The following is a 23,275-nucleotide window of genomic DNA, read 5'->3' on the forward strand; positions in this document are numbered from 1 at the left end:
AGCCGTGCAAAGACAAATGGCACACTCCTGTAACTTGACAACAATGAGATCCAATAAATCATTTACTCTCAGAACAACATCGGTCCTACATGAAATTATTCGATTCCAAAAATTGGAACAAGCTTCCATATGCGGACCTACAACACACATTATCTGAACCACAGAACCAGGACAAGGATCTGGTTACATTAAGAAGTAGCAACATCAAGCGCAGGTAGACAGTCACATATCACACCCGCAGCTTGCTCCAGCTCCTTCTCCGAGATGATGAGCGGCGGCACGAGCCTCACAACATTGCCTTTCCCAGCTGTCAGCACAATGACACCGGCGTCCAAGCACGCATCGACTAAAGGACCAGCTGGTACATCAAGCTCGATGCCGATAATGAGGCCGATCCCACGGACCTCCTTTACGTGCGGGTTTCCACTCAGCTTGGTGCGAAGAAGCTGCTTGAAGTTCTCTCCTTTCTTGGACACCTCGGCCAAGAAACCAGGTTTCTGGATTTTGTCCAATACAGTTAACGCAGCCTGGCAGACAAGAGGGCCACCACCGAATGTCGTACCATGGTCGCCATAGTTTATGGCTGCAGCAACCTTTTCAGTGACCAAGACAACACCAATGGGAAGACCATTTGCCAGTGGCTTTGCTAAGCTCATGATGTCAGGTGCTACTCCATACACCTCATGGGCCCAGAGGAAACCTGTGCGTCCCAAACCACATTGCACCTGTGTTTCAAAACCAGAAACCAACATTTGATTGGATTGTTGTCCACTTCACAGGTAGATGCAACTTAACAAGCAAGGAATGGAATCATGATGTACCAATGAATTGACAATCTGGATTGAGAAGAGTACCACAATAATTGAGATAAGAGGGGAAATGCAGAGTCACATATCCCTGTTAACTCTTGGAGAATTCCTCAATGGGGACGGCAGTAAGAGACATATGCCCAAGGTTCGTAATGGAATGCATTCCCTGACTTGAATCATTGCTCAATCCGCGAAATTTTCATTGTTTACTACATCTTGTGTAGTTGCCACTAACTTCTACTTATGTTAAAGATTGTAGATCGAACATGGATGACTATTACTACTATTATGCAATTTATTAAGACGAAAAGAACAGAAGTAATGGCAAACCACACCATACCTCATCAAAGACCAAGAGGGCTCCAGCCTCATCACAAGCATCCCGCAGCCCCTGCAAGAACTCCTTGGTGGCACTATGAATCCCACCCTCACCCTGCACGGGCTCGACGAACACAGCGGCAATCCTGCCGGACTGTATGACCTTCTTGGCCTCCTCCAAGTTGCCGTACTCCACGAAGGTCGCCCCGGGCATCACGGGCGCGAAGGGCTCCCGGTACTGGCTCTTGCTGGTGAGCGCGAGCGAGCCCATGGTCCGGCCGTGGAAGCAGTTGCTGAACGCCAAGAACTCGGTGGGCGCGTCCCCATCGGGGCGCGCGACGCGCTGGAACTTCCTGGCGAACTTGATGGCCGCCTCGTTGGCCTCCGTGCCGGTGTTGGCGAAGAAGGCGCGGTCCGCGAAGGACGCCTCCACGAGCCGCTTGGCGAGCGCCACCTGCGCCGCGCAGAAGAACGCGGTGAGAGAGCTCTATGGAGAGAGAGGCCGACCGACGGGGGCAATGCGTCGAACACGTGGTGGGCGCGGGGGAGGGGGAGGACGGGGGGCACGCACCTGGGGGACGGTGTATGCGACGTTGCTGGCGTGGATGAGGGTGTCAGACTGCTGGGCGACGGCGGCGACTAGGTCGGGGTCCGCGTGGCCCAGGGCGCTGACGGCGATGCCGGCGGCCATGTCGAGGTACTCGCGGCCGTCGGCGTCGTAGAGCTTGCACCCGCGTCCAGAGACGAGGACGACGCGCGCGCGATTGTAGGTGCCGACGAGGTACCGAGCCTCGTCCTCCACGACCGCCAGGCTCACCGCCGACAGCTCCCGCCGCGCCCCCGCGGCCGCGGCTGTCGGCGGCGGCGCGGCGAGGCAGGCACAGACGCGCGCGCGGAGGGACGACGGGAGCCGCACGCCGGCTCCCGAGGCCGGCTTGACGACGGGAGCGACGGCGAGGAAGGACTGGAGCGAGTTCATGGCGTGCGCGGTGGTGCCTCGGCGAGGTCGATTTGGGGGGGGATTAAGTACCGGGGTCCAAGAAGCTGCCGAGCGACGGAGGGGAATGGGATCACGCGTCTCATTGTGTGGGCGGGCTAACGCTTCGGATCAAGCGTCGGTGGGGCCCGCGTGGAAGTGAGACAGGGAGGCGGAGTAGGTGCTTGCGCACGCGGAAGCGAGACTGGGAGGGGGAGTAGGTGCGTGCGTGTGGCAGCGGCGCGGTTGGTATTATTGGTAGCAGCCGTCTCAGGTCAGCCGCCGGGAGAGGAGAGACGAGTTCGTGGTCAGAATCTGTTTTGGGCTCAAGTTTTTTTTTAAATCTGTCGTTGAAAAGCTATTTATAGAGAAATTGATTTTGAATTAGTTTTTTATGTGAATAAAATGTAATGTAATATATATATATATATATATATATATATATATAATATCTATCCTGTTTTGGGCTCAAGTTTTTTTTAAATCTGTCGTTGAAAAGCTATTTATAGAGAAATTGATTTTGAATTAGTTTTTTATGTGAATAAAATGTAATGTAATATATATATATATAATATCTATCAGAATATCATCTTTTAGAAGTTAAAAAACTCCACATTAGTTTCAGTTTTCAATAATAATGATAGTTTTGATTAGATTTTACTTCTTACAAAGCATTTCTAAAAACAGATTATTTGATTTAGTTTTCTAAGTAGGAAAAATCAGTAAAAGCTAAACTAAACAGGGTCAGGACAGGCACGTTTTCAAATATACTTTTAGCTTTTCAGTCTCTCTAACTATTGTTGCTGAGTGTTGGCTGATGCAACGAAACAAACTGAGTAGAGCAAGAAATACAAGCAGTATTCTTTCTATGAGTCTTTATCTTAAAAGGTAATGTATTATTTGTCACCGAATAAGTCCTGGTTATATAGTTTGCCATAAAATAAGTTTGAGTTTCACTCCTTTAGATTCACGTTTTTTTCACTCCATGCTATCCGGAAATATAGAATAAAAAAATGGGTTACATTTTGACAACATAATTGTATTAGATCCTTGTCTGATACTGCATATGTTATTTTTACTTGACATCATATATCCATGCCCGAGGAGGATTTAATAATTAATAATTAAAGATTTGCTAAAAATACGATATATCTTGAAGATATATTACAATTGTACACACGTCTTTTTTATAACCGCTATGAGCATGGGCCGATATTTTAGCCAATTCATTGCATTCTACATGAAAACTATCCTCGAATTAAGGAAGAGTCCTCTAAATATTCAGAAGTAATACAATCCAGAAAAGTTACTATCACACCTTAAAAACCCTAACATGGTCATTAAGTATGCATATGTATCATGATATTATAATTCATATTTTTGGTTTTTGTTTTATGTGTTCTAAAACCTTTTTAAAAAGGTTACATCGTTAAGCGTCTTGTTTTTTTCCACCTATGTTAAATAGCCTAAAACCATTTTGATAGAAAGGGAAAAAATGAGGAAAAACTTTCAACATGTGGGTCAGCCTGTGGTCTGACCGGGACCCCCCGTGGTCTAACCGCCAAGACTCAGAGCGGTTACTTAAGACCCCATCGACCACCTCTCACTCTCTCACTCGTTCTTTTCTTCCTCACCCGAGAGAGAAGGAAGGAGGGGAGATCCCTCACTATTCCTCCATCTCGAGCTCAATGAAAGCTAAAGATTGAAAGAGGAGGTCGCCCACGAGTCTCCATGTCATCCCCAAGCTCATCCCCAAGCATCCCCCTCGCCGGAGCAAGCCCCAAGCTTTTCTTCCACCTCTAGGCCGGTCAGAACACCCCAGAGTTGATTTTCACATCAGAGCTTCCTCAGAGACAATCAACCCTCAAGAAAGGTTTTCCACATCAAGGTGAAGCTCCCTAACATCTTTCTCCTCGTTTGCACCAAGTTCCCCCTCTCCTCATAGCCATAGAACCGAGCTCCACCTAGTCATAGATGTCGATCCATAGGGTCCAAGCTTTTAGTCCCATGCATATCACTCAAACCATCTAAAATGGATCCCCTAGTTACATAGAGCGTTTAGGTGCCGACCTTGACTGAAGGCATCGCTAGAATCGTCGCCAATGAACTCGCCAAGTGCCACCGACCGAGCACAGCGGTCTGATCGTGTCTCATAGCGGTCTAACCACTATTCTAGGAGTCAAACCGCCCCTCAGGCTAGTCTGACCATTGGGAATCAAACTGACGCACTTTCTAAGAGTCTGACCACCCATATTTACAATCTAGCCGCAATCAACTGAAACAAAATCGTTTTAGTGTAGTTTACTATTTCGATGAAACTTATAAAATTCATAATAAATTCTTTATATCTCCAAAAATTATGGAACCAATTTTGTTGGTTTCATAATAATGTCATCCACCTATTAAAAATATATATAGCCATGAATTAATTAATTAATTTTCTAATATAAATTAATTATTTCAAAGCTTTATTAATTCACCATTAATTTATTACAAGTACAAAATTGGTGAAACCAATTTTGCTAGTCTTCTTATGATATGTGCTAACTATGAAAATGTTTTCATGACATGTCGTATTTCATCTTGTTCATGATCATGTGTCATGAAGTTTACTTTATGGTATTTTATTATGCTTATTGCGATGCATTTTTCTCTTTTAGTGATCGACAAGTTGGAGAGTGATGGATTTTCTGGAGAAGGTTTTGTGGTTGATCTTGATTTGAAGCATAGCACCAAAGAAAGCATCTATCATATTTCTCATAAATTTTGGTGAATTGTTGGTCAATCTGTTAGGTATTGCTATGTGTCTTATATGCATGTTTAGCTAATCGTTGTCAGGAATCGGGTAGAACCTATCTTGTTACATTTATTAATATCTTGTTATTGTTGATCTCAATTCTTCTAATCTAGGGATAACCATGTTAATGCCTAACTTAAACTTTATCTGAAATGCTTAGCAATGCATAGATCATCAGTAAAAGTCGAGCGGTAAAACATTCCATCATTTGTGAGCTATATGCTTAATTACTTTCACAATGATAATGATGTCGGGATGAAGAGTTGGTGAGAATGAGACGAGATGTAGGCGGGCTAGGGGTAGGTTGGGAGAGGAATCCGGATGCCATGGATCACTTACATCATTTAAGCATCGATCGTTGGTGCCGTTGGCTTAAGCATATTTTCGTACTATCACATATGCGAATAGGGTAAGGATGAGCCAAGTATTGTAAGTCTCCACATTTATTTGAATCATGTGCTCATGATGTGAGCGAGAGGGCTTATAGAAGCACCTGAGATTGCTCCAGGAGTAGACCTAGGTGGCCTCCTCATACTCAGGCATGGGAACAAAGGTTTGGGGTGGGTATGTGAACGATTGTCATGTGAATCGTCGCTTGCAACCGATGGGTTGTATGGAGGGTGGTATCGTGTCATGTGGGTAAAGATGTACTCTCCTGTAAGATGTAAGATCAATTCGAATTACCGTGCTCTCGGTCATGAGCACGCTTATGTCTATCCGTATCAGTCGTAGAGTTTCGATAGTGGTTGTATGTGGTGTGTTGGGAAGTGGCTAGTGAAGGTTTATGTTGAGGAGATCATGTTCATATGTCAGTTATGGTTATATTCTTATAGTTAGGCTAGGATAGTCCAAAAGTTAGGATATGTAGGTGCTCACATATTTAAGTTGTATGTTCAATTGTCTTTTGCATAATTCAATTTAACCTTATAGTATATTCCTTGCTAATTCATCCAAATGCATTATCCTTGGAGTCGAAGATATATATACCCATATGTGTAAGTTTTGAGAGTATATTTATACTCATCGTGCTTTGTGTGATTGTTTTGCGGGTGAAGTTGGGTGCCGACTACTTGTACTCCACCGAGAGCGGTGTGGTGACGAGTAGTCACTATATTACTACTAATCTCAGTCGGTTGCCTTGTGGGCAAATGGCGCCACTGGTCTTCATTTTCTTTTAGATGTTTATTCTGCTGCGATTTATGTATATTTACGCTAGATGATACCTTGTCTTTTGGTTAATTTATCAACATGTTATAATTTGAGTTTGCGTATAATTGTGATGCTGTGATGTACATGTTGGTAGAGATATGTGTGGATAATAGCTCTCTTGGGAATAATCAAAACACACATATCAAGGCTAATGAGATTGGATTTGGGATAATCATTTGGTGGCTACGATTGTTGTGGTGAGATATGGGTTAATACGTGGCACATCGAGAGATAGGCATGTGCTAACTCTCATCTTATTAAATGATCGCTCTAATAATTAATTCGAATACAATTTGACGGGTCCTCACAGTTACTCTCAGATACTCTTAGTATAGTACATCTTCCTGGCCTGACTATATAAGGAGGGGAGGGGCTACACCCAAGGGGATGAAGAAAATGGAGATCAGAGGAAGCAAGGTTAGAAGCCAGAAACTGGAGAAACAATATGAAGCAAGCCTAGTCAGATAGAAGCAGAAGTAACTTATTGAGATCTACAACAGATTCGAGCCACAATTAGGTTTATCTGACAATAGCTTCATGGTTTAGAATACGAGAGAAGTCGTCGAGATCCTTCCAAAGGGATGAAAAAAAGGGGATAAGAAGAAGCAATGATGGAAGTCAGAAGCCAGACAAGCAATATGATGCAAGCCTAGTCGAATAGAAGAAGAAATAACTCATTGAGATCTACAACAGATTCGAGCCACAATTAGATTTATCCGACAATAACTTCAAGATTTAGAACACGAGTGAACTCGCCGAGATCCTTAAGATTAGATCTAGACACAGCCTATTGTAATTGTGTTCTCTTGAGATTAATCAACGCAGAACTTTATGTTTTAGATCTTTACTTAACATCATAGATCCATGCCGTCAAACTTTTTAATGTTCAACCATTTATATATTTAAAACTATATAGATTTATTATGTGAAAATCATATCGTTTGAAGCTTTTATAATATTATAATTTTATTATTAAATCTTAACATAAAGTTATAAAATTAATGGTCAACATCGCATCTCAGAGACCGTAAAAAGTCAACAACGTCAAGTAAAAAAGAACGTAGATGGTGGTATTCAACAAAATTCTTTGCAGGGTAGATAACTCAAGCTTGATGCAAGGCTGCAGCAGGAGCATATGTTGAGGATTCAACAAGCGGCTAATGCTGGAGCTTTAGCGATTTACCATCCTGGAGATTGATGTAAGTTTTCGATCTCCATACAGTTTTATGTCATTTACAAATAGTAACAAGGATGAATGCGAAAAGAGTTAGAATCAGATGATCATAGTAACAAACGGCACATTCATGGAGAGAAAGGATTATTGTCATTAGTTCATGTTCGATGCGAATGTAGCACACCCATGTTATACATCCCAGCATTTGTGAAAGAAAAACAAACAGATTGCTCCCATCGTACAGCAGATGGTTTACTTTCATACAACATTTATCTCAGAACAAACAATTGTTTGTTCCGTCCCAGTGATCCGAGCGAGGTTATTGTAGATTTGTAGCCATAACACCGGTTGTCGGTTTCCCGTCAGGCAGTAATCTGCTGAGCGTTAACGACAGGCATTAGCTTCCCAGGCGTTGAAAGGGATGAACAAGGGATTCTGTATTGGAGTACATCTACAAACTCTGTCCAGCATTCTCGACATCATCAGTATAGTAACTCCTGAAAAACAGGGTCCACGCTGCGTTGCCACTTAGTCTCGTACTGATTCAGAAGTATCTCAGCAGGTGTCATTCCTGTAACAAGATGAGTTAGAATCTTCTGAAACAGAGCAACTGATTGCCAGCAAAACAAATTCATGGCAAAATATTGCCACCTCGCTCAAATGAATAAAGATATGAGAATGCCGAATTACATTACCTGTTCTCACCACTTCATCGACCTCTCTCAAGAAACCAACCTCCTTGTATCCTCGTCTTTCTAATCCACTCTGCATTACGACAACAGGAGCATTATTACAAATAGCATCTCTACGCACTGGGCCTTTCTTATTCTTAAAAGAGTATTATCCAAGTGATTTATTAACCTTGGCTAATTTCAGAACATCTTCAGCTAAATCTCTTACATATCCATCACGAAATGGTGTCTTCAAACCAGTCAACGGTACCTGATCAAATATTCATAGTAGGACTGATTAAATCTGCTAGAGTTTTATTCTCATCTTATAGATGATTTCTGACAGAAGAACCAAATAAACTCTATTGTACTGTTGAAATCGTAAGGCAAAACAGATTATAATTTCAAATCAACAAGGTTCTATATCGCATAGAAGAACTCAGAGCACAATTAACTTAAAATACCTTCTGTCTTAGCATCTCCCTTTCTTCCCTTGTCCAATCAAAAGTCATGTCCAAAATGCTTTGTAATGATTCCTCGTCATATAACAGCCCCACCTGTAGATAAGTAACAGTAAGGTGCAAATCTGATTCAAACTTCTACCAAAAACATGAAATGAACTAATAACATACAGACTCGTATCATATTAACTCACTGGCTATCAGAAAGTGTACATCCACACACACAAAAAAAAAACACACACACACACACAAGAGGAAACAGCTGACAAACCCAAAATGCAGGCAAGGCACACAATCTCCTCCATGGGCCACCATCAGCACCTCTCATCTCTAGGTATCTTTTCAACCTAACCTGCAAGCAGAATAGAAAGCCAAGTAGTTATTACAATAAAATGAAAATGATAATATGCCACCATGTAACCAATAAAAGGCTAAACCTCAGGAAAAATTGTTGTTAGATGGTTCTCCCAATCATTTAGAGTTGGCAACTCCCCAGGAGCTTGCGGGAGCTTTCCTTCCATAAAATCCTAGCAAATAAATATAAACTAAATAAGATTCCATGAATCAATAACCAAGTGTTGTGTACTGTAGATGGAAGCTTCATAACAAGATTTAAAACTTTTACGACACAGAACTACAGAAGTAATAGGACATCATTCATCAGAGACAGAAACAGACCCGAAAGGACATTCCGGTACAGTCAATGTACTTCTGATTTCGATATACAAAATACATTGGGACATCTAATGCATAATCCACGTATCGCTCAAATCTGCACCCCAAAAAAGATTATAATCAGGATCGTTTTATATAGGAAATATCTTTGACCAAAATAAAGCCATCAATCAAATCATTGGTACTCAGGTGGGGGAGAGGAGGAGCTTCACAAGAATGCTAACCCAAATGAGTCATCGAAGACAAAAGGAAGCATCCCTGAGCGGTTGTTATCAGTATCTGTCCAGATATGGCTGCAGATGACGGCAATGGTGTTAGCAGCAGCAGATAATGAAGCAGCATATGTGAGTTCTGAAGGGGTATGAAGCAAATACCTTCTTAAGCTGAGAAACCCATTTGGCTTTCCTTCTTTAAAGGGAGAATTAGCAAATATTGCTGTTGCTATCTGTTAAATGAACAAGCCAGGATGATGTGAGAACAGCACATAAATGATAAGGGAAGATAATACAAATACCCACAGGCTGCAATGCAAGGCCAACACGAAATTTCCTTATCATATCCTGCTCTGAACTGAAGTCAAGATTAACCTGCATGCAGAAGAGTGAACTCTATATCAGTAAAGTTATTTACTGATGCTCAACTTAAGCCACATGAAGTGTTTTCAAGCCTCTTTGAGATGAGCTCAAATGGAGAGCAATGGAATCGAGAAAATGGCACTCCATTCATGAAAAATGTAAATATGCGCACCTGAACAGTGCATGTGCGGAACATCATATCAAGGCCAAGAGAACCAACTTTAGGCATGTAATTCCTCATTATTTCGTATCTTCCCTACAGAGCACCAACAGTTTCGTCAGATTTTATAGGAAACAGTAACAGTTCAACTATGTTCCATAAGGCAAATGCCAACAAGGCTACAATGTGAGTTATCAGTCATTTTTATTCTTAGTTCTTAACACATTTTCTGTGGAACTATTATGTCCTTATTGTTTGACAAGCAAGGAGAGATGCAGTGATGCACCAAACGACAGAATTTCTAGTGATACCATTGTTCTCACAGACATATCAAGTATGTAGCGCCTAACAGTGGAAAATGACAACAACTATATGGGGATAAGGCAACCATTCATCAACAGTCTAGCAACACTGTAAAGTTCATAAAAACTAAGGTTTACAAGGTTGAAGAACAGAAATACCTTGGGCATTATTGGTATATCACTCAGCGCCCACTTCGGCTGAAAACCAATTCCAAGAAATCCTATCCCCATTTCCTCTCCAACTGCTTTGACCTACAAGAACAGCCAAATTCTGAAGTCATACCATAATTGCACTGAAATGCATAGATCTATTGCAAAAACTATACAGATGCTGCAATTATACTTAGATCATATCAAACCTAGATGGCAAATATGCAAACGCAAAATGGAACATTTTGATCAGTTCACAATGAGTTCCTAGTCAGTTCGATGCAAACAAGCTCTGTGCCCATCTGGATTCCAATTTTCTTGCAAATGCAACCAAACAAACTCCACAAGATGCTCGAGTTAAAGGTTCTCAACAAAATTACTGGTTGGGATGTAAATAAACTTTTGGTTTGCTATAAGAGTTTGAGATTGGATCATGTTCTGGCAAAGAATTGTCAGGCTGATATGATGTCACAAGTAAAAACACAATTAAGCTAACAGATCATAAATTATGAAAGAAGCTATGCAGGGAGTACAATGTTGTTAAGAGAAGTTACCTGATAAAGATGTGAATTGACTTCAGCACAAGTTTGATGTAATGTTTCAAGAGGGGCACCACTAAGTTCAAACTGGCCACCAGGTTCTAGCGATATGCTTTGCTTTCCCTACATCCATACAAATAAGTTCAGTTACAGAGTTGAATTAGAGTGGTCAGGAAAACCTGTCATGTTTTTTTTTGTTCGCCTGTGGCATCGAACTTATGATTGATCTAATGAAATGCATGGCACTGTCCTTTCTCATCCAACTTCGATTGTTGGTCGATGGCACATAAAGAGTGCATCCATACAAAAGAAAAGGAGCAATGTGGCACAGTACCTGCTTGAGCCCGATAACATAGTTTTCTTCCATTATCTTGTCCCAATCAAATCTCTCAGCGAGCCCATTCAGTAAGTCACGGATCTGATCATATTTCATAGGGCGCAATGTTTCAACTTCAAAACCAAACTTCTCATGCTCTGTGCCGATTCTGTGAAACCAGACATGTATTTAAGGGATAAACTGAATAATTATTGACTGAAATGCGCATTAAATAAGATACAGAAAAAGCTTAAATAAACACAAGACGAGATTGCCAATGCTCAAACAGTTTGAGCACAGGCAACAGATAAAATGGCAATCAGAGAACCACATCGACGAATCCATCCTCGATTCAGTATAGAGTACAAACTACAGACTAATAAACCTGTTCATCACTGCAAAGCACTAATCCATCTTAAATGCTCGCCATTCCGCAAGCACTTGAAAACCTCAATTTTAGAGCTAGACAGCATTCCTGGCTATATGAACCCATCACTCCTCTCAAACAACTGGAAATTAGGCCTCCACGTGAAACATTTCACCACTAGGAAAGTAACAAAGCCACCCAATAAGGCACCGGGAAAAACAACAAGGACCATACGGAGGCTTCTCACCTCCAATTCTCCCTGGGCTTGCAACCGGAGACGAGGTACGCGACGAGGTCCTCCTTGGTGAGCGGCTCCGTTATCTGCACCGCCTCCTCCGTCGGGGGGCTCGCCGCGATGGCCCCGCCGCGCCTCCTCCCCCTCCTCGCGGCCGCCGGGAGCCCAACCACCGCGAACCCCGGGCGCCCCCTCCTTCCCGAAGCGGGGCACGCGCCATCCGGCGGCACCCGCGCGAGCGCCAGCCGCGACGCCACCGCCATCGAATCCAACCGCCAACTAACCTGCCAAAATCCACCCCACAAAAAAATCAGCGGGAATTGCGGAATCCGATACACGGACGCCGTCGAACTCGATCACTAACCACGCCCGCGGGTGGAGCCGGGACCCGGAGGCTAGGCTTGGGTTCGTGGGGATGCCGCCGCGACGAGACAGACGCCGACGTCCACTGATGCTGCTGCTGCTGCTTCTGCTTCCGCTGCGAGAGCCGAGGTGGAAGAAGAGACGGGCTTGCTTATAAAGCGGTGAGGTAGCACGACGCCTTGTTGTGCGCGCCGCAGGTGCTGCCGCCCATCGATCCGCAGGTGCAGATACGTATCGATTTTTTTTTTCTTTACCTTAGCTATTACATTACGGATGATATAGATATAGTTTTTATGAAAGTCTTTTTAATAAAATTTTATAGAATTTGCTTTATAGTAGCTGGACGGCTCCCGGTGAGATGAGAAAATAATCTGACACTATGTATTAGCATGAAACTACTAGTAATTCGTAGCATGATACATGTATTTACAGCACAACCGTTGTGATAATTTATTTTCTTTTTTTTTCTCACATACGATTTTTCTAATTCTATCACAATTTATTTGTATTTTTTCTATACATCATGCACTTATATTATAAATTAGGTTCAGATCCTAAAAAATAGGATTAAGTCTCGTATTATTATTTTTCATGTGACGTGCGACTGGGCTGCTGATCTGATTTGGAGCGGTCATTATTTCCAAAAAAGGGGGATTTGTTAAGGGGTGGGTGCACTGATGATTCTGCTCTTTCTACAATTTTAAAATTTGACAAAGCGAAACTGCTCCGATGATTCTTGCTGACTACTGCCCCTGATGACGAATTCCATGATGAGGCTAGATGGATCCTCTGTGGTCGCTACCGTGGTTGTTGTTGCGACCAATCTCATCCATCTACGGTCCTTACTCGTTAGCGCCGGCACAAGATTTGGCCATCTCGGCTCCTCCAATTTTGATTTCGTGATCGGGAGGGTAACCATTTATTACCTTTGTTTTTATTTACTCGTCATCTGATTTTACTATAGTAATTTTGATATTACATTTTTAAAAAAAATTATAGATATCTAAAACTTTCATATTATTAGATTCGTCGTAAAATTTACTTCGCTAATATTATATACTTTTAAGTATTTATAATTTTTTATAAAAAAAAATATAAAATCAAAATTGCTACATTAAATAGTTGAGAACAAGTCTCTCCTACTTAAAAAGTAGGTAATGAGTCCCACACCTACTAAATCCCGCACCCATCCGCCTGCTTCTACAGCTCCTAGTCCGCCACCGTCGCCTGATGACCTGCCAATCGAAGGTTCGATCTCCATCTCTATACATCCTTATACCTTTGCGTTGGCCTCGATCGTTGATGGGTTGCTAACTGATGACCCCCCGCTTCCTCCTCCTCCTCAAAGGTACCACCGCTCCTCTCCCTCCATCCACTCTCGTGCGTTATCTCAGTACTGTTTGTGGTTGCGTGCGTGCTGTTTTGTGTGTGTCGGCCGCTTCCGGCGTTTGCGTGAGTGGCATTGTGTCTAACTGGCTTGTGCCCGCTTGATTTCGTTGATGGGATCTGTAGTGCTGGACAAGCTGATTGAAGGAGATGGGATGACTGGATTGCCCGAGGATGTAGGGAAGGGTGGGTTGTTCTGCACCAGGTCAGGGAGGTTGATGGCCGTCAGTAAGAGGGTCGTTAGGAGAGCCAGAGCATTGGTTGGGGACAAGGTGGAGGAGGAAACCAATAAGAGGAGAAGTAAGAGCTTCTTCGTGCAATCGCGACTTGCTGCATACTGTTGGGTGTTTGGTGGTTTGGAATTGGCACTATTTATATTAGTTTCTCTATGACTTCGGCATTGAGTCGATGAGTTTGTCTATTGCAAAGCAACCATTTGGCAATGATGTTGGTCTAGAGGGCGAACTGAGAAAAACAGATGATCCAAATCGCTTCGCTGCAACCTCGCGCATACTGTCGCGTCCACGTCCTCTACCTTCTCTTATTCGTGTCCCTCTCGAGGTCGTCACTACTAGTCTATGCCAAATCTGGAGGACACGGTGGCCCTCCCCAAGCATGCGGCCCTCCCTAAGCTCATGGCGGCTGGCGACAACAGTAGCCCTCCCCAAGGTCGTGGGCTCGCAGCAGTCGCATCCGATGGCAAAGGCCCTCCCCGAGCTCGTTGCGGCCAAAGCCATGGTGGCGGCCCTTCCAAGCACGCGGCGGCTGAGGGGGAGGGCCAGGGCCGCTGTCGCGCGCGAGATGGATGCGAACGTCAGCTCCTTCGTCGCCGTCTGTCAGCTCTCCGGCTCCGACCACACTACCGCCTTTCATCACTCCTCGTCTAGTGCCTCACCTTGCCTTTGATTTGGATGTTTTTTGTTTTTATCTTCTGGCAATCGTTGCCCGTCACACCGGGATGATGCTCATGGTCTGTACGTTCGTGCGCTGCTACTGCTACAATGGAGGTCGTGATTGGCTCAATGACACATGCCTTTCTTTCAATTTGACGTCTATGCAGGTGGGCTTCGTTTCTTCCTCTAAGATTTTATCTCCAAGTTTGCTTTTGCGGCGTCAATGTTCTGCTAGAATCACGAGCCTGTTCACGAAATTTGAAAATTTTAGCTCTTTAGCCTCGAATTTATCTTGGAATTGCAGACTCACATCCGAATCATACACTTTTTTGGCATTGTCTGCATAAAATTTGACATGTCTCCCCTGATTGATTTCAGTGTTATTCTGAACAGAAGTCGGCTTTGATTAATTTCACGAATGTCAAAATAACATCTTCTATTGTGACTGTTCCAGGAAGAATGCTTATAGAGGTTGCAGAACTGGATAGAAGTTCAATATGATGGTGTAAACAGAGAGCATCATGTACTTGTTTTTGCTGCTATTGATGCTGAACTGTTCTTATGTGGTTCATATTGTGGTACTTTTGGTATTCCATGTTGTAGTCTTGTAAAGTGGGTGTGTACTATTTCTTGCTACAATTTTCTGCTCTAATTGTCAGTATAAGATGATTTACATGAGACAACGTATACAGTTGGATGGCCATAAAATTTAGCATATCCTTAGATCTGAGCAAACCATAAGGAAGGACTATTTGAATAGTTGAATATATTTGAATCCTTTTTTGTTGTCTCGCTATGGATATTTGTGAGAACATAATTTTACAGAATGACGATAGTCTCTTGATCCCTACAGTGCAACAACTCCAATTAGCCCTTGTTAAAAATGAGTTGTAATCATGTTGCTGCTGTTCCTAGATGAATTAAAACTTAAGTTGTTATGGAATTACACATGTAAATCCAGATTATGTTTTTGATCTTCTCACAAATGGTGAGTGGTTCTGCTTCTGGTTACGTTGGTTAATTGCATATCTGCACCAATAACTTAGTATGAATTTTCATATATAGGTCAAACAACTTCATGATTGGTTGAAAATTTGAGATGCACAATTCCTTAATTCTAGCCAAAAGGGTAAGGGAAAGAAGCAGGCTGATAGTGGAGCTAAAAAGGCTGTGTTGTTGAGTGGACCTCCGGGTATTAGTAAGACTACAACCATAAAAGTTGTCAGTCAGATGCTTAGGTTGCAGGCCATTGAGGTGTTTCTATATTCTTTGCACCATCTGTTCCTTACTTAACCTATCATTCAGAAATCTAAATGATAATTTTTGCAAACAGGTTAATGCAAGTGATAGCCACGGTGAAGCAGACTCCAAGATTGAGAAAGGTGTTGGGGGGAGTACATCAAATTCTATCAAAGAGCTTATCGGCAACGTGACTTTAGATTATAGTGGCAATCGGTTAGTATTACAATATGGATCATGAACTTTTTGGACTTTGTATTTTATTTATTATATATGAATTGGGAACAATTCCACAGGTCAAAACATCCTAAAGATGTACTAATCATGGATGAAGTTGATGGTATGTCTGTTGGAGATAGAGGTGGTGTTGCTGATCTTATTGCTAGCATTAGGATATCTAAGATTCCTATAATATGCATTTGCAATGACTGTTATAGCCAGAAATTGAAGAGCCTTGTAAATTATTGTCTGCTGCTCAACTTCAGAAAAACAACAAAACAACAAGTTATCTCTTGCCACATTCAGTCCTAATGACCTTTAGAGTTACTAATATTCCTACTATAGTTTGTTGACATTGTTTCTGAATGACTGAAAGCTAGCGCAATATTCCTAATTTCATGTTATATCTATGCATGTGCAGTGTAGTTTAGACTGCTGCTATTCTATGTTGATCATGCCTATTATTATGGATATTGTAATCTTCTCATCTAGTGTTGCTGGTCATGTACAATTGTTCCTAATCGATAGAAAACCTAATAATTAGCTATTGCATGGTTCACATTGACTACTATCCTTCGTTCTATTGTGATATCTCATCTGCTTACACTAAGTATACAGTTTCATTAGTATTAAAAAAGGGAAGTATTATTTATTTTCAACTTGTGATTCGAAAGTTTAATTTTTTCGTGCTGTTTCTAACTTCTTTATTGAGCAGATGGGCAAGAGATTGATGGAAATTGCCAAAAAGGAAGGTATCCAAGCTCAAGAGTTGTGCTCCATATCTTTTCCAGGTTCTACTACTAATTTATGGTTTCCTGATCTCCTAGAATGCAATGGAAGAGCTTACTAAAAGAGTGCATGGGGATATTTGCATGGCACTCAACCATTTGCAGTATATGAGCCTCTCAATCTATGGTCAAATATGATGATATAGAGAAAGACTTAATAGCAGCGCAAAAGATGAATATATTTCTCCTTTTACAACTGTTGACAAGTATTGCCCTTTCTTTAGTATAATTATGTTGACTGCAGTAACATGTGTTGCATTCATATTTCATCATTGTATATTGTCTCTTGTATGATTTGCTAGCTCATGGATACATGCATCGACATCTTTTGATGTTGGTATATTTTGTGTAGGAAATGATCTAAATATTATTTGTTGTAACAAGAGGAGAAGTAAGAGCCTCAATTTATTTGTTTGATGGAGGCATACTCATGTTCTTATTTGTGGACGATAGAGGCTTAAAGGGAATTGTTGGCTAATTCTACCTCTGATGAACGCATATATCTATTGCATTATGCCCTCAACTATGGAGCACATGGCAGTTTTATGATTGATGCCGGTTTATCTCTTGCTCTCTTGCTTGTTATGCTAATTGGCACTGGTGAGTCTGAGTTCTCTAGGCAATTGTTTTCTCGACTTACAAGAGTATGCTGACGATTTGGTTTTCTTAAAATTGACAGCAAGGATATATTTGGGTATGCACAGCTTGACCGATGTTATTGCTAGGACCGGTTTTGGTATTGTCATCCTCGCATTCTGGTGGGCTGTGCATGACCATGTTGATACCTTTGTTGTCCCTGGGCAAAACGGTATGTCCATACACTTCAATGCTTTCGTACTGCAAATCTTGGTAGCACATAAGATGTGATATTGAAAGTTGAAAAGTATCCTCATGATTTTCTGACTTTACAATAGCATCCTTCTGAGTAGGTCTTTCTCTTTGATGTGCTTTGCATATCCAAAGCCAGAATTCCCAACTCCTAGCTTTGAATACCATACAATATTCAATGGGCTTGCTTTTGAAATTGTAAGAACTCTATTTCTTACTTAAGACTAGGTGAGTCAACAATTTTGTTGCCCCCTAAATGCCTAAACATGCTAAGATGCATAAATAAAGTGATAACGTAGGAATTTCATCCATACAGTGGGCTCCAAATTTGTTGTCCATTGCAACTATATTATCTCGTGAACACTTTTTGGCTCCATTGCAACGTACGGCCATTATCATTGCACCATGACATAGCACTAGAAGGACTTGACATATGTAACGAAAACGAGCAGTTAAAAATATCATACTTTGCCTGAGTGGCAGTGTGTCATTTGTGCCTTACAAAATATGAATATTATGTGGTGTAAGATATTGTTCTATTGTAGCTCGTCGTATGACACTCAGTCAACTATGATATCTGGTGCAAAATTTTAGCTCCTATTGCAACGCATGGGTACTAACTAGTAAACTAAAATAGAGGTAGTAGGTTGCAACTATACTGCCAGTTACACAAAGACCAAACTTGAGATCCCCTGTGGTCACTACTGTGGCAGCATAAAATCACCCACAACTTAATGAACCCCGTCCATCCATTGCTATTACTGTCATGTACATCAATCCTATTTTGATTTGACTATTCTTCATGTAACTTGTTAAGCTTTAGAGTAATTGTGTTGCGAGTGTTACATCCGGACTAGATTTTGAGTTTGGAGCATATGCAAAATGGTCGGAGAAGATGCACTGTGTGATGGGAGTGAACCTCATGCATTAGGTTCAACCTTGGCTCCCTATGATGAGCGTCAAATCGGAGCATGTGAGTGTGCTTCTTGATCTCTGGGAACTATGTATGGCTTTTCTGTTCTCTACTACGTACATCGGATGACTCTTGGCCAACAACTGTAAAGAATAGGCTGGCCAAAATCTATTTGCACAACTAGGGTTAGGTGTATGCCCAAAGTGGCCGAGTTGGTACTTGCTTAGCGTTTCTTTTGTTGCTAGCCTTCAAGGCCCTTGCTCCTTTAGTAAAACTTTTTTTTTAAAAAGAAGTCCTTTAGTAAAACTCCGGTTTATATCTCTTATTAAGTCTAGGTGGTCGTGTGTTCTTTTGAATTCAAAGGTTTATTTTCTTCAATTTGGATGTTATTTGGTCGAGGAACTTGTTGTTATTGACGGGATTTTGAGGACGCACTTTGTTACTTTTTTATCTTTTGGAGGATAAACCTTTGTTATTGCTTAAGTTTTTCTTAGGGAGAGGGACAGCAGGGAGACCAACTTATGTTGAAGTGTGGACGTGATGTACTCAATAAAACTGAAAGAGAGCTGCGGAGTGCCATGCTCAAAACAAGAGTGTTTTAAAGCCCAACATCTAGATATCATTGGGCCGCTTATTCTTTGGCCCATATCTAGCACAAGCCACCTGTCAAGTTTTTTCTTAAATATTTTTTTTATTAAAACACAAAAAATAGGTGCCTAATTTCAGAATTTACATGACAAGCTCTGCCTCCTAACCAATGAACGACTTTTAATAGTCACCCAATTGCCGAGCGATTTTTCATTGTCACCCAATTGTTAGGTGATAAGGTCCCAGGTACACTATGCGGTATGCCTATGGCGAGGTGGAGCTAACGTGGAAAAAGTCACCCCACATTTGGGCGACTGGAGCCTGTCGCCAAAAGGCTAGGCGACAAGGTCATGTCGCCCATTGCTCAGGCGACAATGTCCTAGGTCATTTTTTTAGTTATAAACTTATAATATTGAACATTGAAAGTGTAAGACCATCTTTCATAATGTCCTAGGTGCTTTTTGTTTTTTATGAGTTATAGATTTATAATATTGAACATTGAAAGTGTAAGACCATCTCATGTGTGCTGTAAAGTACGTGAGTGGGTCATGGGGGACCACATTCTGATTAGGCTAGGCTAGAGGAGCCTCCTAAGACGGTTATGTCAGTGTTGTGCCAATGAAGAAGGCGCCCACATCGAAGGCAGGCTCGTGTCATCCGAGCCAATCAGGATGTGCAAATGTCTCCTCCTGGTCATTGTCAAAGTTGAAAGTGCATCTAGCCCCTATGTGTGGTTTTGGTAATTAATGACAATACATATGGACTAATAATGTTGTTGAGATTGTTAGTAGGTTGTTCAATAGGTGATGCATGGAGAAGAGACATGCATGAACTCTAGGTGAATGGGAAGATTGAAAGTCCAAGATGAATGAGCTCTAGGTGATGCTCGGATGTGATGCATGGAAGAGAAATATGCATCTAAATAAATGAGCTTTTAGTGATGCTCATAAGAAGAAGAAGAAGCTCAATAAGATTAGCAATAAGCTTGAATGCTAAGTTACTTGTGGAGATCAAGTAACTAAAGGTATGACTTGTCAATAGAGTTTTATGGACTAACCCGTGTGCTATGTGTTTAAGAATGAGTGGGGTTAGGTTCTATATGAAGATTGACAATATGCATGAAGGCTAATAAGTTACTTGTGGAGATCAAGTAACTTAAGGTATAAATGTTGTCATTTAGGTTTTATGGACTAACCCATGTGCTTTGTGCTTGAGAGTGAGTTGGGGTTAGGATCTATAAGAAGGCATAAGTTGAATTGAAATCACATATGCCAAGAGTGAAGAACAAAAGTGGACTCCATATATGAAAAAGTGAATTCCTTGAAGATGTCGAATACAAAGTGGTTTTCTATGGCAAAATGGTGAAGGGCAAGCAAGACTCGGCTGCGATGGACCATCCGTGGTGAAGGGCAAGCAAATGGCTTGGCGCCGAAGGACCAAGGCGGTGGTGAAGAGCGAGTGAAGGCTTTGCGCCGATGGACCGTGCGAGGCTATGGGAAGCTATGAATGATTCACATAAATCATATGAAGAATCAAGAAGAGATGGAGTGAAGATTTTATGGAAGTTAGCAACCCTCAAGGTTTGAAAGAAAAGAAGCAGTACTTGAAAGCTTTCAAATGCTCAAAGTGGTTCAAACGAGTTTTATCTTTGAATTTGAGTATAGGTATGCCGCACTATTAAGAGGGATGCAATGTGAGCTAATTGTCGCGTCTCAGTGCTCAAGAGTTCCCAACCAAACCCAAAGTGAGAGTTTGTTGTTAAGAGTCCGGAGCGGAAAGTGCGGAAGTGTCCAAAATGGGTTTTGGAGTGTTCCTAATTTGATCCTATGTGTTTTAGGTCATGAATTCAGTTGGGATGTGTAGCCCTCTGAATAAGCTTTCCATAGAGTCCAAAATCGTCGAAATCGGACTCCGGAATCAAAAGTTATCGCCGTTTTTCGGAGGTCAGCTGTGCTATACTCGGAGACTCCGGTGAAGACCGGATTCTCCGGTACCTGGAGTGGCCGGAGACTCCGGTGTAGGCCGGATATTCCGGTAAGTTCCAGAAAAGAGCCCAACAGCTAGTTTTTTGAAGTGGGCTATTTATACCCCACTCACCCCATCCTTTGGGGCTGCTGGAAGGGGCACGAAAGAACACATTTTTAGAGCCAAAAGAACCACTCCCACTCTATTCTAGTGTGTGATTTGAGAAGAAAAGTGAGTTGGATTGAGAGATTGGAAGATTGAGTGCAAGTGAGCTAAAATCCAATCTTGAGCACTTGAGTTCTTGACAAGAAGTTCTCGAAGCGTTTGTTACTCTTGGAGGTGAAGCCTCCTAGCCGGCTAGGTGTCGCCGGTGAGCTCCCGTGCTTGTGGTGAGCCGCGGAAAGTTTGTGAAGGTCGATCTCGCCTCCGGAAGGAAAGAGATCAAGTTAGTGGAAACCGAGCTCAAGTGTGACCGAGCTTGGAGAGGAAAGCGGTTGAAAGAGACCCGGCTCGTTGGAGCTTCCTCAACGGAGACGTAGGATTCACGGTGGTGAATCCGAACTTCGGGAAACAAATCTTTGCGTCTCCTCTCTTGTTTCCTTACTTTTATGTTCTTACTCAAATCTTTGTGCATATTGCTCGATCTACTTGTTTGTGTGTATTTGAGTGTAGGTTCTTCGTGAATCTACTTGGAATCATCTCCGGGAACACACGACATCACTTGGTTTGAGCTAGAACTCTCTACTCATTTATTTCATTCAGTTTCGGGCTCAGTTCTGTACAGAACCCGGAGAATCCGGCCTTTACCGGAGTTTCCGGACCTGTACACACCGGAGTATCCGGACTACACCGGAGTCTCCGGTGAACAGTAATTTCAGGCATATAAACAGTGTTTTCAGCCTTTTTCAATTTAAGTTTTATTGCATATCTCTTGCTAGAATTGAGTAATTTTTGTCACCTTAGGATTGTAATTTCCACACTTCTTTAGGGTGATTGTGCACTAGTTGAGCCTAGCATATTTAGGTTTTTCTCTTGTGAAAAACTCGTTAGTTTATATTCCGCTGCAAGTTTAGGCCAACGGTAGAAAGGGTTGAATTTTTGTAAAAACGCCTATTCACCCCCACTCTAGGCGACATCATTGTCCTTTCAAAAGTCCATCAAAATAGGAGCTATGTTAATATAGATCAAGTTTTAGGAACCACATGTTGCTTATGTCAATATTGAACGAAGTCATTATTGCGAACCTCCCTGTAGCCATATATGTCAATGATCCAATGATATATGACTGACTTGCCCATGCACCTATCTGTGGGCCTATTGTGAAGATTTAAAGTTGTTAGCAACAACGGTTAGATATCGAGTGTAAGAAAGTGCTTAGAGAACATGGAGAATATGCAACAGGATGTGGAGAAGATATAGTAGGACCACCTGAGGTGTATGGGTGTACAAGAGCTTATTGTGTCCTCTGTGTGGACTATGCTGGGGGAGGGACCGCATCAGTACCTATGCGGCAGGAGGTGAGCTTGATGATCTATGCGGCTGTGCCATAGATCCTCTTCATCATGAGCCCAACCTCAATCGATGTGAGTTGAATGCCCTACCTCATGCACTGCAAGGCACAACTCGACTCAACAACAATTTGCTGGGCTATGTCACTCTATTACAATGGTAAAATATTGTGAGAAATAATAACAAAATAAGTAATAAAAACATTTTGCGTCAATGGTAGCTAGCAAGCATGGGAGATTTTCATAAGATACCTCAAATGATTTGAACCTCCACTCTATCACCTATTATTTTGCTCTCCAAGCCTTCGCATAGCTTATGGTGTACTGAAAATCCTCCTCTATAGTTCTAATTATGGATCTTGGCTCTCATAGTGTATGTTGTCCACTATATGTGGGTACATATAATTTGCAACCCAACTAGATGTAAGGTTATTGTGGGATTTCTCTAGTTCTTCTAGCTCGCATGTATTCCCTAGCTATCAAGCATTTCCATTGATGCATCCACCCTGAACAGACAATTAGGAATCAGAAACTTTATGTTGTACTCCTTCTCGTTGGACTTAGTAATCTTGAATGACCTCCTAACAGATAGAGACCAGTACTTCACAACATCCATAACAACATTCTTGCTTAGGTACATGCTCCCATGTGACACCTCATTCTAGTGGTACTCCCATGGCACCGTGTACCCTTCGCTCACAACCATGTTTATAATATCTACGTTGTTCCACTCCGCAGGGACATGCATATCAATCTCATCGTCCGAAGAGTCCTCATAAGGAACTTGATGGTGCTCAAGGTTGTTACATCCCAAGGCGTTAATTACATAATTAAGTATGTATAACTATCAT

At 42.0% G+C, this 23,275-nt stretch overlaps 2 protein-coding genes across 2 annotated transcripts; both read right to left on the bottom strand.

The window, feature by feature from the left end:
- Positions 1–46: 46 nt before the first annotated feature.
- LOC133928361 (acetylornithine aminotransferase, mitochondrial-like) lies at positions 47–2,211 on the bottom strand. The gene is made up of 3 exons (XM_062374658.1): positions 1,699–2,211; positions 1,150–1,581; positions 47–725 (listed from the first exon to the last, which is right to left on the bottom strand). The coding sequence occupies exons 1-3, from the start codon at positions 2,104–2,106 to the stop codon at positions 189–191; spliced, it is 1,377 nt and encodes a 458-aa protein (XP_062230642.1). The 5' UTR covers positions 2,107–2,211; the 3' UTR covers positions 47–188.
- Positions 2,212–7,414: 5,203 nt separating this feature from the next.
- Positions 7,415–12,256, bottom strand: LOC133928362 (glutamate--cysteine ligase A, chloroplastic). Its single transcript, XM_062374659.1, has 16 exons — positions 12,099–12,256; positions 11,747–12,018; positions 11,151–11,301; positions 10,832–10,939; positions 10,287–10,379; positions 9,838–9,921; positions 9,609–9,677; positions 9,465–9,535; positions 9,315–9,383; positions 9,094–9,187; positions 8,853–8,942; positions 8,687–8,767; positions 8,419–8,511; positions 8,145–8,225; positions 7,979–8,048; positions 7,415–7,854 (listed from the first exon to the last, which is right to left on the bottom strand). Exons 2-16 carry the CDS (start codon positions 11,995–11,997, stop codon positions 7,766–7,768), a joined length of 1,494 nt encoding a protein of 497 aa, XP_062230643.1. The 5' UTR covers positions 11,998–12,018; positions 12,099–12,256; the 3' UTR covers positions 7,415–7,765.
- Positions 12,257–23,275: the final 11,019 nt, after the last annotated feature.

The sequence above is a fragment of the Phragmites australis genome, chromosome 9, assembly GCF_958298935.1.
Source record: "Phragmites australis chromosome 9, lpPhrAust1.1, whole genome shotgun sequence".
Taxonomy (NCBI): Eukaryota; Viridiplantae; Streptophyta; class Magnoliopsida; order Poales; family Poaceae; genus Phragmites; species Phragmites australis.